We start from the raw sequence: 14,176 nt of genomic DNA, 5'->3' as shown, positions 1-14,176 counted from the left end.
AAGCAATTGAGGGATATGGGGAAAAGGCAGGTTGGTGGAGGTAAGCCTATGATTGCATTGAATGGCAGAACAGATTCGACAGACTGGATTATCTACTCCTGCTCGTATTTCTTATGTCCTTATTCTTATGATCTCAGCATATTTTCTGATGAGGCCATCTGTAAATTGTTTTGATTCTGTTGGAGCTGGATCTCGTGTTGTAGTTGAAAGTCAGTAATGCGAACAGGAGCAGAATGAGCACACAGTGCTGAGGTGCATCAGTGCTCAACGTGATGGTGCTCGACATTCTACTGCCAACCTTGACAGATTACAGCTTTTTCATAGGAAGTTCAGAATCCAGTTATGGAGAGTGGAGTTGAGAACTAGCAAGGAGAAGTCCTCCTCCAGCCTCTGGGGAATGATTGTATTAAATGCCAAATTAAATTTGATGAATAGCAGACTTGTATATGAGGTGTCTTTCTCCAGGTGGGTCAGGATGAAGAGGAAGGACAAGGTTATAGCATTATTAGTGTAATAATTCCATCTGTACATGAATTGAAGTAAGTCCAGGGTCTCTAGGAGCTGTACTTTGATGCATTCCATCAGCAGATGCCTGAAGCATTTCATAATGGTGGAGCTCATTGTCACTGAGTAGTTATCCTTGGGGCATGTTACTGTCACCCTCTTTGGTACTCGATGATGGTGGCTGGCTTGAAACCCACGGGGACAATGAACTCCAATGACATGTTGAATCTCAGTCAGCTGGTCTGCACAGTTCTTCAGTACCCGGCCTGATTTGTTGACTGGTCATGTTGCCCTGTTTGACACTCATCAGCCAAATAAAATCTGTTCAGGAATTCTCGGCACAATCAAAGAATAATTTAGGCTGATGATGTTTTCACCTGGACTTGATACAATTTGATAAATGTTTTGCATAAGGTAATATGATTTACTTTAATTGCCTCATAAGCTAATGAGTTATTTGCTATTAACATAATAATGTATTAAATAGAAGACATTTGAGCCTGTATTTCAGGAGTACATTTGTCTTTCTTTCCCACTTTTATTAGATTATTGAATGGACCTTTCATTCGTCAAATGATGCTGTCTTTGAACTGTTTTAAACTAAACATTTTCTCTGTAACGTTGTACTCTGCACTTTATTTTTTATCCTGCACTATCTGTTATACTCAAGGAGAGGTTGATTTGACTGAATTACACTTGAAACAAAAATGTCACTATCTCTGTTCATTTGAGATTAAACACAAATCAATTCCAATTTTCTTGAAGTTGGAACTGCAGATGCTGGAAATTTGAAAATAAAACACAAACAAATGTTGAAAACTCTGTCATAATCAGAGGGAAAATAAACAAAGTCAATGTTTCAGATCGAGGCAATGATACAGTGGTGACATAGGGTGGCATGGTTGTAGATGTTGGTGCAATGCCTTTACAGTGCCAGCGATTGGGACTTGGGTTCGAATCCCACGCTGTGTGTAAGGAGTTTATGCGTTCTCCCTGTGTCTGGGTACATTTTCCCCTGGTCATCTGGTTTCTTCCCATCATTTGAAATGTACCAGAGGTTGTAGGTTAATTGGGTATAACTGGGTGGCATGGACTCGTGGGCCGAAAGGTCCTGTTACCATGCTGTATGCCTAAATTTTAAAAGAAAATCACTGGATTAGTGATGGAGAGACTCCCCCACCCCACCCCGGGTCACCTGGACCTGAATTCTACCATGGCAGAAGAGAATAAATTGTACTCAAATTCAGGAACTAAGAAGTCTAATACTGACCATGAGAACCACCATTGGCCCATCAGTTCATTCGAATCCTGTGGGAGAGGAAATTTTCTATCCTCACCTTTTCTGACTCGCACATGAATCCAGACCCACAATCAAGTGTTGACTCTGAACTGCGTCCTGAAATAGATGGCCAGGCCATTTAGCTGTGATAAGCCACGAGAAAGTGCAACTGGGCAGATCACCCAGAATTGACCTTGGTACCGCAAATGACAACACCAGGAACAGCTATAACAACACTTGAAAGTCCTCTTCACCAATATGGAAAAATTGGACACGTCAAGCAACAGCCTAACCTAGACATACTCACAAGATCGTACTTCACTGTTATCACCATCTACATTCCTGGGTAAGTTCTGTCACACCAGCAGATGTGGCAAGATACATTTGGGAAGGAACTGCCCTGGGAGTCCATAATATTCACCCTCGTTTGCCCAAATTTTCATGGCATCAGGTTTAACTCGGCCAAAGAAATCAGCTACAATTACCACCCATCATTCCCCTCAGAATTAATCACTGCAAAATATATATATCTTAAAATCACATGGAGGAAGCACTGGGAGCAGAAAAGTATGTTCTAGTGGGGGAACTTCCATGGTCATCACTAAGAGTGGCCTGGTAACACTGCTATTGAGCAGGCTGTGTACTGAAGGATATAGCTGCTCGATTGAGTCTGTGGCAGGTGGAGAAGGAGCCAGCAACAAGAGGAAAAAAACATCTTGATCTCATTCTCACATGTCTCCCTGTCAAAGGTGCATCTCTTCATGACAGTCTCAGCAGAAGTGACCACAGGATGGTCCCAGTGGAAATGAGATCCCAACTGCACAGTGAAAATGCACGAGTGGCACGATCACTAAGTTACACGGGGCAGGCAGTGAAGACACCCTGCCACTATGGACCATCTGAATTCAACCACAATCTACAAACTCATGTCATGGAATGCCCTACTGGTCTTCCATTGCCTTCAAACCAAGGGATCAATCCTAGTACAGTGAGGAGTGCAGAATGAAGGATCAACCTGTTGAAGCTACAAGACAGGACTGCTTGCACACCAAATAAAAAAATAAACAGCATGCAGCTGACAGAACTCGTCGTCTCCCACAACCAACAGATCCGTGTTGGGTTCTGCAGTCCTGCCTCATCAAGTTATGAATGGTGGAGGAGAAGTAAAGACCTTGCCAGAGGAGGTGGCTCTGCTCTGATCCCCATTCCCCAGATCAGTGCAAATGAGAAAGCATTTGCAAGGATTTTCATCCTGAAAGATTGAGAGGATCACCTTGTCCAGTGATCCTCACTGTGATAGATACAAGCCTTCGGCCAATTCAATTCCATTCATGTAATATAGAGAAACAACAAATGCTTTCGTTATGAAAAAGGCAATGAGCTCTGACAACATTTCAGGATCTGTATTGAGGGCTTGTGCTCCAGACTTTGCTGCACCCTTCACCAAATTTTTCCCAGAATAGCAATAACTCTGGAATCTACCCCATAATGTGGAAAATTACCCGGTTACAGGTATGTCCTGTCCACCAAATGCAGGACAAATTTGACCGAACCCATTACTCCCTGTAAAACAGAGGAACACCTCACCATCAAACAAGAAATTCATCATTGGTTGGAGTTAATAGGTCAGGGGTCATTCTCCCCTTGTCAATCAAAATCTGATCACCACGGACTAGGCCCCCTTCGAACTCATCATCTGACCTGAAATCATGTGACACAATAGCCCAAATTAAGCCATCCTCCCCCACTGAAGTCATGTGACTTGGTACTTGGGCTGACCTCTACCCCCCAACATATGAAAAGCAGCATATGTGATTCTTTGTTACCCCGAGCCCAATCCTGGCTGCTATCGGGGTGAGGTATGTGCAGTAAGAGGTCGGGCCTCGACTGTGGTGCACAGCTGCTTTAATCTTTACATTTGAATCTGTATTTGGATAGCTTCTTCAATCCGAGCACCGTCCCTGTCAATTGAGGGGTGGCAGGTCCTGTTTGTTCTCACCCTTAGTCATTCTAAATATCTTTTCTCAGTGTTTCTAGTTTAGAGAGCTTGCATGTCACCAAGATCAATTTGCGGACAGGTGTTCTGTCTCTGGTTTCGCATTTGCTCCCAGTTGTAAATAAATGTGTTTTGATTCTAAGATGTGCTCAAGGTTTTAATTCCTTGGACCTTTCAAATCTATTTCCCCAAACCTCACCACCACTCCCCATTCATCTGCTCTCAATCATCAGTGAAGTGATGGCATGGAAATGATGGCATTATCAATTGGCATTTATTTCACAACACTTTGCCTGCAAATACTTAGTTTGGCTTTCATCAAAGTCATTCAGTCTTGGTCTAAAGTTGCTGAATTCTAGAAACGAGCTGGAGTAACTGTCTTTGACATCCAGGCAGTATTTGACTTAGTGTGGTATCAAGTAAACTGGAGCCAATAGGAAGCTGAGGAAAACCCCTCCACTGGCTAGAATCACACCTAGGACAAAGGAAGGTGATTGGAGGGCAATCATTTCAGCCACAAGTCATCTCTGTAGGAGTTCCTCAGAGTAATGTCCTTGGTCAACCCATCTTCAGTTGTTTTACCGATAGGTCTTGGCTGTTAGGTGGCAAATAACATTTTGTCCACACAAGTGATGGGCATTATCGATATCCAATAAGAGGACATCCAGCTCTCTCTCCCTGACATGCAGTGAGGCTCACATCAACAGTGATGAAGTGTTTATAAATCTGGTGTTGAAGATTATCAGCTCCTGGCTATGGTAGCAACAGGTGGATGCCATCTCACTGACTCTACACAAAGCCCTATAGCACCTGATCAGCAAAGAAACTGCAGTTGGTAATTATCCCATCATCCCCTCAAAATAGATCAGCAAGCACCAAGACCTGGAACTCGACACCCCACTGTGTAATTACATCCTGCATTTCTTCACCTCCTATAGGTGAGGATTGGTAAGAACATCTCTTCCACAATCTCCATCAATACCGGAACATCACAGGGCTGTATTCTTAGCCCCCTGCACCTACAACAGTGTGGCTCAGTAAGACAACACCTTCTACAAATTTCCCATCAATACAATGGAGTTGGGGGGTTGTATAAAGGAAGTGGATGAGTCATTAGACAGGATGGAGTTTGAAAACTTGGCTGAATGGTACACCAATAACAACTTGCACTCAATGTCACCAAAACCAAGGAGTTGATTTTGCCAAGAGAAAATCAGAGGTGTATGATCCAATTATCCTTGGGGATCAGAGGTGGAGAGGGTGAGAAAATGTAAGTTCTTGGAAGTCACTATCTCGAGGATTTTTCCTGGACACAACCCACTAATGGCTTCATGAAGAAATCAGGTCAGCATCTCTACTTAGGAGTTTTCTGAGGTTTGGTGTGATGTCAGAAACCCTGGCAAATTTCAACAGATGTGTGATGGAGATTGTGCATCATTGTCTGGAATGGGGACATCAAAATAACTGAGCATAAACCTCTACCGCCCAGGACATCGCAGGCAAAACATTCTACACCATCAAGAACATCTACAGGGACTGCTATTGTCGGAGAGCAGCAGCAATCATTAAGGATCACCACCCAGCACACGCTTTGTTCTTGTTCCTATCAGGAAAGAGGTATAGATGTCACAAGACTCGCACCACCAGGTTCAGAAATAGCTGCTTCCCCTCCACCATCAGACTCCTCAACGACAAACTCAATCAGGGACTCATTTAAGGGCTCTTACTTTTGTAGTTCATTGCTTTTTTTTTCTCTGCATGCATTCTGTTAACATTTCTTGTTTTCATGTATACATTGAGTACAGTTTATTTTTGCACTACTAATAAGTGGTAATTCTGCCTCACCCGCAGGGAAAAAAATCTTCAGGGTTGTAGTGCTGCCATATATGTACCCTGACAATAAATCTGGAATCTAAACCATCAATATCCTGAAAATGATCATGACCAGAAACTGAACCAGAGTAACTATAAACACAATGTGGCTGTGAGACAGGTCAGAGGCTCAGAATAGCACAGTGAGTAACTCTTCGCCGAACTCTGTAAGGATCAAGTCAGAAGTGTAATGGTACACTCTCTTGTTTGGATGGATATGCAGCTTTAACAACACCACACAGGATAAAACCATTTGCTTGATAAACACCCAACCATTTGCTCACTCCATTGCTGACACAAAAGCAGCAGCTTGTACCATTGACAGGATCCTTTTCAACACTCATCAAGACCCTGAGATAGCAGCTTCCAAGCCCATCATATTTCTGCCAGCGAGCAGGTCAAGGGGAGAAAAAGCATTGGGAACACCAGCACCTATGCTTCCCACCATCCTGACTTAGAAACATTTTGCTGTTCCTTTATTGTCACTGCCTCCAAATTCTGGAACTCCCTTGGGGTTAACCCACACCCCAAGGACTGCAGTGGTCAAGAAGACTGCTCCCAACCATCTTCTCAAGAGCAATAAGGGATGGGCAATTAAATATTGGCTGAGCTTGTTAAGCCCATATCCCTTGAATGAAAAGAAGACCCTTCATCATTAGGCATATGAATCATCACTGAGAACTCGTATCACAAAATGTATCAATCACCTTGAATTCTGAAAGAACCCTTTCATAAATATTGTGAGAGTTCAAATGAAACAATCCCACCTAATTTTCTCATTGTAGTTCCTCTGAACAGATTAAATCCCCATTATTCTTTAATTTATTATTTCTCTGTCATGTTTCAATAATGAGTTTGTTTTTTGTCATGATCTGGCTTGTTCATCATCCATCCAATTGTTTCTTTTTTCATTTCAGTTGTATTGAAGACTACAAGCTAACTTCAGATGGACGAATGTGTCAGGTGGTTTCTGAATCCTGCACTAGTGGTGCAGATTGTGCCGATGTCAACATTTCTCTCAATCAAACTTTCTTCAGGCATGTCTTCTATGGTTACAACAACCAGACTGATGACTTGACACTTGGCCAGGTGTTCATTGGAACATTCAGGTAGGATTTTGTGTTCTGTTTTGCTACTTCTCCATGCAAACATACGATGGTAAATGAGTCCAGGTAAGGTAAGGAAGATTATTACACTTGATGAAGTGGTGTAGTAATTTCTTTTCAATTTGTGGGCATTGTCCAAGTGTCAAGACAGATGGTGATTGATTATGCCACATGAAGAATATTTTTAATTGCTTTCACAGTTTTAAAAGCAAACAGTTTTGTGTTCAATATTCTTAAATATATGTGCACAATAGAAAATCATTTTTAAAATATCACAATAGCATTATATCAGGAATTTCTACTGTTGGATCAGAACATCTCTGGTATCAAAGGTATTTCAGAGCAATGGTGAATAAACAAAGCAAACAATAAAATGCTGCATGCAGTTCGATGTTATTATGTTGTGCAGGACTGATTATTAGGTTTTAATCTGAATCTAATATTAGAATAAAAGCAGAATTCAACATTGCAATGTGTGTTACAAATTACATGCCAGGAGCAACAATCCTGCTCTCAGCGCAAAATGCACGACAGTTAAGTCCAAGTGTTATATTCTGTTTCCAAAGTGTATTCAACTCATTTCACTGGATTCAATTTTTCAAGTAGAATTGTGGTTCTAATGTACATTTAATGCAACAAACTGAGGATGCTGAATGTATTGGCTTTTGAGTAAGGAATGTATGATGATAAAATTGTTGATTAAAATTGCTTTGTGAAATAACTATCATCCTCTTGTAGATGAGAACAAGTTCAAAATGTACCTATTTGTGTTCAGTTCTGTCAACAAAGAGAGCACTCCAGCAGAGTACGAATAGTTTTACCTCTCCACTCGTATTATCAAGCACCGTGTGTTTGGATTACATTGCTGCTGTTGTGTGCAACTTGTCATTAAACTTGGTGACAAACCCATGGACATTTTGATGCAATGGGTTACATACGTGTATTTGCAAGCATTCTCAAAGACATCAGGTGCAGTGTTTGTGTTTTGAGCTCTTTGTTTAATTTCCAGAGTTCTTCCAGATGCAAATGAGATTTGAGGATTGTAGTAACTCATTTCCAAAATGGGCATCAAAACTTGGGAGTGAGATTTGTATTTGAAGATATGATTGATCATTGACAAAAATGTCTATCGAAACACAATGAACAATTTTTTCACGAGAACCCAGAAGCATGAAAATGGTGATGATTTTCACAGCCAATCGCAATGTGCAAGATGTTATTCAATTACTCATTTCACGGTTTTGTGAAGGAAATGCCAGAGAAAGTTGACTGCGTTGTACAGCTATTGAACATTTTTCGACAACATTGTGGTTGAAAAGTTATCACTGTGGTCTCACTGCTTCAGAGACCTGGGTTCATTCATAAATTGCATACACAAAAATATGGGAGAAGCTCATCAAGTCATGCCATGTTCCTTATGTAGCAAAGCTACGTAAGCAATGTTTCGCGTCTGAGCCCTTCATCAAGGTATGAGCTAAAAGAAGGCAGGTCCCTGAATAAATTGTGTGGGGAGAAGCACAGGCCCACAGGAAATAGGTCATAGGTGGATATGGGTGGGAGGATAGCTCTTTGCATGGAGAGGGAAGGGGGTGGGAAGCTGGAGGAAAGGAGACAAGGGATAGGAAAAGGCAGATAAGGGTCTAATGGAGACCAGAGAAGTCAATGATAATGCCATTGGGTTGGATAGTTTATCATAGAATATTAGGTATTGTTCCTCTAATTTAATGCTAGCCTTAGGTTAGCAGTGCATGAGTCCATGAAAGACACGTCAGCATGGGAGTGGGGCATGGAATTAAAGCAGATGGCCACTGAGAGGTCCCTAATATTGCAACAGACAGAGCAAGGGTGCTCAATGAAATGATCTCCCACTCTGCTTCCAGTCTCTCTGATGTAGAGGATGTCACACCAGGAACAGTGGATGCAATCGATGACCCCTGCAGATTCCGAGATGAAGTGTCGCTTTATTTGGGAGGACTAATGGTGAGGGATGAGGTGTGGGCATAAGTGTAGCATTTTCTACGGTCATGGGGCAGGTAGCAGGGGGGCAATTAGTGGGAAGAGATGAATGGATGATGGAGTCACAAGGGCGCGTGAGGAAGGTGGAGAGGGGAGAAGAGTGGCAGATGTGTCCGGTGGTGGGATCACATTGCAGATGGGGTAAATTACAGAGGATATTATGTTTGGATGCAGAGGCTGGTGGGGTGGAATGTGAGGAGAAGAGGAAATCCTGTTTTTGTTGCGTTTTAGGATAGAGGGGGCTAGGGCAGAAGGAAGATGAGTGGGTAAGGGCTGAGTTGGTGGTGGTATCTGGGAAGCCACGTTTGTTTTGAACAAGGATGACCTCACATGATTGAGAAAAGAAGACCTTATTCTGGAAGCATATGTAATAGAGATGGAGGAATTGAATGGAATGCAATCTTGATAGGATAGTGAAGAACTATAGTCAAGGTAACTGTGGGAGTTGCTGGATTTGTAGAAAATATCTGTTGAGCGTTTGTCCCTCCCCCCCCCAAGATGGAGACAGAGAAATCAGTAGAAGTGAGAATGTTGCCAGATGGGGACCATTCATCACAGCATCTGCAAATTTTCTAGTTTAACTTCATTAATTGCATGCCTCTGTATGGACTTTGCACATTCTCCTCATATCTGCATGGGCTTTGGCTGGATGTTAATGTTTCCTTCTCCATCCCAAAGACATGCTGATAAGTTAACTGGCCAATGCAAGCAATTCCTCAATGTCATTGGCAAAAAAATCATTCAAAAGAGAATTAATGCCTGTGAGGGGGAGAGACTATGTTGCAGGTCTGTTGGGAAAATATGGGGGAATGAGATGATTTTTTAATGCTGGCATGGACTTGATGAACTTAATGGCCTCCTGTACCATAGTTAGCAAGTAACTTCCTACTGAATAGATTAGTGATGCACTGTGAACCCTACCAAAGGAGATGTCCCTGGTTAATGCTGCAAATTTTCTGTGGGGCTTGAAGTTCAGACTTCTGTACACCAAAACCCACAGCCAAATTAAAGTAAGTCAGAATGCACAGAAGGACATGCCAAGTTTGAAGTGTTTTTAAACAGTCAATGTTAGTCAAAAGTAAGATGTTTTCAGTTGTTTAGAACATAGTCGGCAACAGCATCAACTATCAGTTGGTCATGTCACCCAAAGCAGATTCCAAGCCGTCTGTTGCTCTCTTTTTCATTTTCTGGGGTCTTCCCTTCATCCATCGGGGTATCCCTGTCTTGTTACTGACTTCTGTTTGAATATGTAATCACAAGCAAATGTGAATAATTGATGGTATCTGCATAATAATCACATTATTGAAAAGTGTATCCTAAACCTAAGTGGATGGTTGACTTTTGCATGAACAACTACATGGATGGGAGATGTATGGAGGGCTCTGGACTGGGTGCAGGTCACTGGGACTAGGCAAAAAAAAAGGTTTGACACAGATTAGAAGGGCCAAAGGGACCGGTTTCTATGCTGCCATGTTCCAAACTACATTGCCAACCAGTTTTATTGGTATGTGTGTAAACAAAAATATGTTTTTGGAGTATTCTTCAGTTATTAATGATTTATTCCAAAATATTCAAACTTTATGTCCAGGTTAAGTCACAATGGCATTGGTACTAAGTTGAATCAAAATCAGAAATTATTGTCAAAAACATGTCACAAAATTTGTTGCTTTGCGGCAGCATTACTTTGTAAATATTGCTATAAATTGTATTTAAAAATAAATTACATTAGTGCAAATATGGGAGAAAGTGAGGTAGTGTTTGTAGTTCATTGTCCATTCAGAAATCTGACGCACAGGGAAAGAAGCAGTCCTTGTGCCACTAGTGTTTGTTTTCAGGTTCCTGTACCTCCTTCCTAATGGTAACAGAGTGAAGAGGGCATGACTTGGGAGGTGAGGGTCCTTGAGGATAGAGGCTGCTTTTTTAAGACACTGGTTTTTGTAGATGTCCTCACTGGAGTGAAGGTTGATGCTCATGATGGCTCTGGTCGAGTTTGCAACTCTTGGTAATTTTTTCCAGTCCTGTGCTTTGGCATCTCCATACCAGACAGTGATACAGCCAGTCAGAATGCTCACCCCAGTACACCAGTAAAATTTGCAAGAGTCTTTGCTGGCTTTCTTCCAACTCTTCACATATTATAGCCACTGGCGAGCCTTCTTCATGATTGTATTGACATGGAGATCCCAGGATAGATCCTCAGGGATGATGACACCTAGGAACTTGAAATTCTTAACCCTTTCCACTGCTGGCCCCGTGGTGAGGCCTGAAGTCTGCAATCAGCTCCTTGGTCTGGCTAATGTTGGGTGCAAGGTTGTTGTGGTGACATCGCTCATCTAGATGATCTATCTATCTCCCTCCTTTATGCTTCCTCATTGGCATCTGTGATTCTGCCGACAACTGTGGTGTCATCACCGAATTTGTTGACAGCATTTGAATTGTGCCTAGTAGAGAGTGAGCAAAGCAGTGGGCCAAGTACCCATCACTGATGTGTGCCTGTGCTGATTGTTAGTGAGAAGGAGACTTTGTTTCCAATTCAAACTGATTGTGGTCTTCTGATGAAGATGTCAAGGATCCAGTTGCAGCTTTTGGAGCTTATTAACCAGCACCAAGAGAATGTTGGAGTAGCCTGGTGTATGTGTTGCTGTTGTCTAGGTGATCCAGAGCTGAGTGGTGAATCAGTGATATTGTACCTGCTGTGCAGTGATGGTGGGCAAATTGTAGTGAGTTCAGATCTTTACATGGGTATAGGTTAATTATGGCTATGACTAACATAGCATTTCATCTCAGTAGATGTGAGTGCAACTGGGTAATAAGCATTGAGGTTGCTCACTCTGCTCTTCCTGGGCACTGGAATGATTAATGCCCTTTTGAAGAAGGTGGGAACCTCTGAGTTCAGCTTCCGCAGGTCGTACCTAAACTTCCTGTGGAGATCTGGATCACCAGCATTAAACATCAGCGATCTCACCTTCAGCAGGTCGCCAATCTTTGATTCATACGTGGTATGTACGTGTGGGAACACTGTAATCTACACAGGTCTTGAAGGTAGTGACAGCTGTGGCATATTCATTCAAGTTTGGGGAAGTCCTTTTTTTTTCTCTTTCCATTTTTTCTTTACATTGAGAAGAGACTACTTTATTTAGTTATCTTACCAGTAATTATTTCAATATTAGAATATGAACTGAAGATTTTACAAAATGAATTTCTACTGTAGATGATTTTTTGTATACTAACGTCACTTCCAGAAGCTGGTGCCCACTTTACTACAGCATGAAGAATTCAAAGTCGGTTACTGTTTCACCCTCGCATTGTGTAGACGTCTCTTGATTCCATAGTGTAAATCAGGTTCATTTGACATTTGTTTGTAGCAGGCCGAGCGACTGTGCGGTTAGATGGGCCAAATCATCACCCTAGTTGTCCAACTCAAAATGGCGTGGGTCCCACTTCACCCAGGGGACATTCCCGCTTCTGGGTGGTGCACTACTGGTCAGGGAGTGATGCCATGATGTACTGACATCACTTCCGGAAGCTGGCACACAATTTACCCAAAGCGGGTGTTCCCCTGCGCGCAGCGTGAAGAATTCTCCAAAGTCGGTTACTGTTTCACCCTCGCATTGTGTAGACGTCTCTTGATTCCATAGCACTGCTGTAGCAGTCGCTACAAGTTGTCATTAATTTACTGTTTATTAGTGTGCTGTGCCTGTGGGTAGATGAGCTTTGTGTGTTTAACCCTTGCATTCCCAATCAGGTGTTCAGAATATTTAGCAGCGATTTACTTGCACGTGATGAGTAGTAATTTGTATATTACTCTGGGTTAGTCTGGGGGTGTGTGCCATTTTGTGAATTCCCTTGTGTGTAAATAAATACCTCTGCTCGTTGATAATGTGTCCACCCTTGATTCTCTTTGAACATGTCAAATGTATTTTGAAAACAACATTGTCACAGTAAAACAAGTAATCATTTGATTTCGCTTCTTCAGAACCATAATGTTGTTCAGAAATGTTCATTTTGCTTGCCGTATTGCATTGATTTAAAGTACTATTGTAAATTATAAGTTTGAAAGGCATGCACTAAAGTATACAGTATTATTGTTAGGATATCAACTCAAGACTTGCTCTTTTCCCTATGTACCATAGTAAAGAGAGGAATGATGGATCTTTGTGACATTTGGAAACATTCAATAGCATTCCTCTATTCTGAGAAATTGACAAAGCTATTACAAATTAACTTGTTATGAATTAAAATATAAGCACTTAAGTTCCTTTTAAAAATTAAACAAATATTCTTGGCAACTGTTCTCTGCTGAATTCAATGGAGGAAATCTTGCTCTCACTTTTACTTAAAGCAGTGTACCTTGTTAAAGAGTAGAATATTGTTTGGAAATGCAAAATTGTCCTAGATTAAGGATATAAATTGGGGGACGTCACATGATGACATAGGGCCAGGACAAAGAATCTGTCTCTTCCGGGGAAAAAATTGAAAAAAAGTCTGAAATTCATCTGAATTATTTATAAACAACAAAGGGAAAAAACAGAATGCCACCAAGGAAAGATAAAGAGGCAGAAGAGATGATAAAGAAGGTGGATGAAAAGCAGCCAGAAGAAAAAGGCCCACCTTGGAGAAGAAGCCAGGACCTGTGGTGAAGCCCTCTCTCCAGTTGAAGAGGGTCTACTGACTTGCCTCCCAGCGAATTGCAGCATCCCTGCAACAGCAGGGACACCTGGATGAGTCGTGGAGGGGAGTGCTTCAACTGCGCATGCATGAGGAGTCGCGCATGAGCAGTCAACAGCAACGGGATGTCTTGTTGGATTGGCTTACCAAGTCTTCCAGGCAGGCTCCTGGACAGTCCAAGAGGCTGTCTGAGGAGGGGAAAATACTGGAACTGAAAGAAAAAGAAGAGGAGGAGGAAGAAGAATAAGAAGGGGTAAGGAAGAAAATTAAAACTATCCTATCCCTAAAGTTCAAGAAGCATTGCTTATGTTTGTGTTTGTCCTCATTCATGTTCTCTCTGCCCCTCATGTAACCGAGGTCACTTTCAGCTGGTTGCCCTAAACTTCTCGTTGATCCTGGAATTATAAAGTCTATGGTTCACTTGCCCTTGTCTGTTCAGCCCTTTCTTTCTCAATGTTTATTGACTGAATTGCATTCCTTGTGAAAAAGATGGAACTATTCTGCTTTAAAATAATTACTAACATCATATGAAAGAGAGACATCTGCTCTCCTTGACATCTTTGCCATTACATTTTGGAAGCAAATTGCAACTTGTTGCCATTAACGTTTAGAATAACCAAGTCGGAATGCATTTTCTCATTAAGTGAAACTTTTCGTCATGTTGAAACAACGAAAAGTAATTCAAAACTGCTTGATCTAATCCAAGTATTTTTTTCAAGTTAAAGATTACATTTAAAA

The 14,176-nt window shown here is 41.7% G+C and overlaps 1 protein-coding gene across 10 annotated transcripts in view; it reads left to right on the top strand.

Moving 5' to 3' along the window:
- Positions 1-14,176, top strand: part of astn1 (astrotactin 1) — a 2,519,376-nt gene that overhangs the window by 1,729,457 nt on the left and 775,743 nt on the right. For all 10 annotated transcript variants that reach the window (XM_069937468.1, XM_069937469.1, XM_069937467.1 and 7 more), the window contains one exon: positions 6,569-6,760. In XM_069937468.1, the coding sequence (XP_069793569.1) occupies positions 6,569-6,760 (192 nt within the window). The remainder of the gene's footprint in view (positions 1-6,568; positions 6,761-14,176) is intronic.

This window comes from Narcine bancroftii, chromosome 5, assembly GCF_036971445.1.
Source record: "Narcine bancroftii isolate sNarBan1 chromosome 5, sNarBan1.hap1, whole genome shotgun sequence".
In the NCBI taxonomy this organism is placed as follows: Eukaryota; Metazoa; Chordata; class Chondrichthyes; order Torpediniformes; family Narcinidae; genus Narcine; species Narcine bancroftii.
This window is presented reverse-complemented; position numbering and strand designations above follow the sequence as displayed.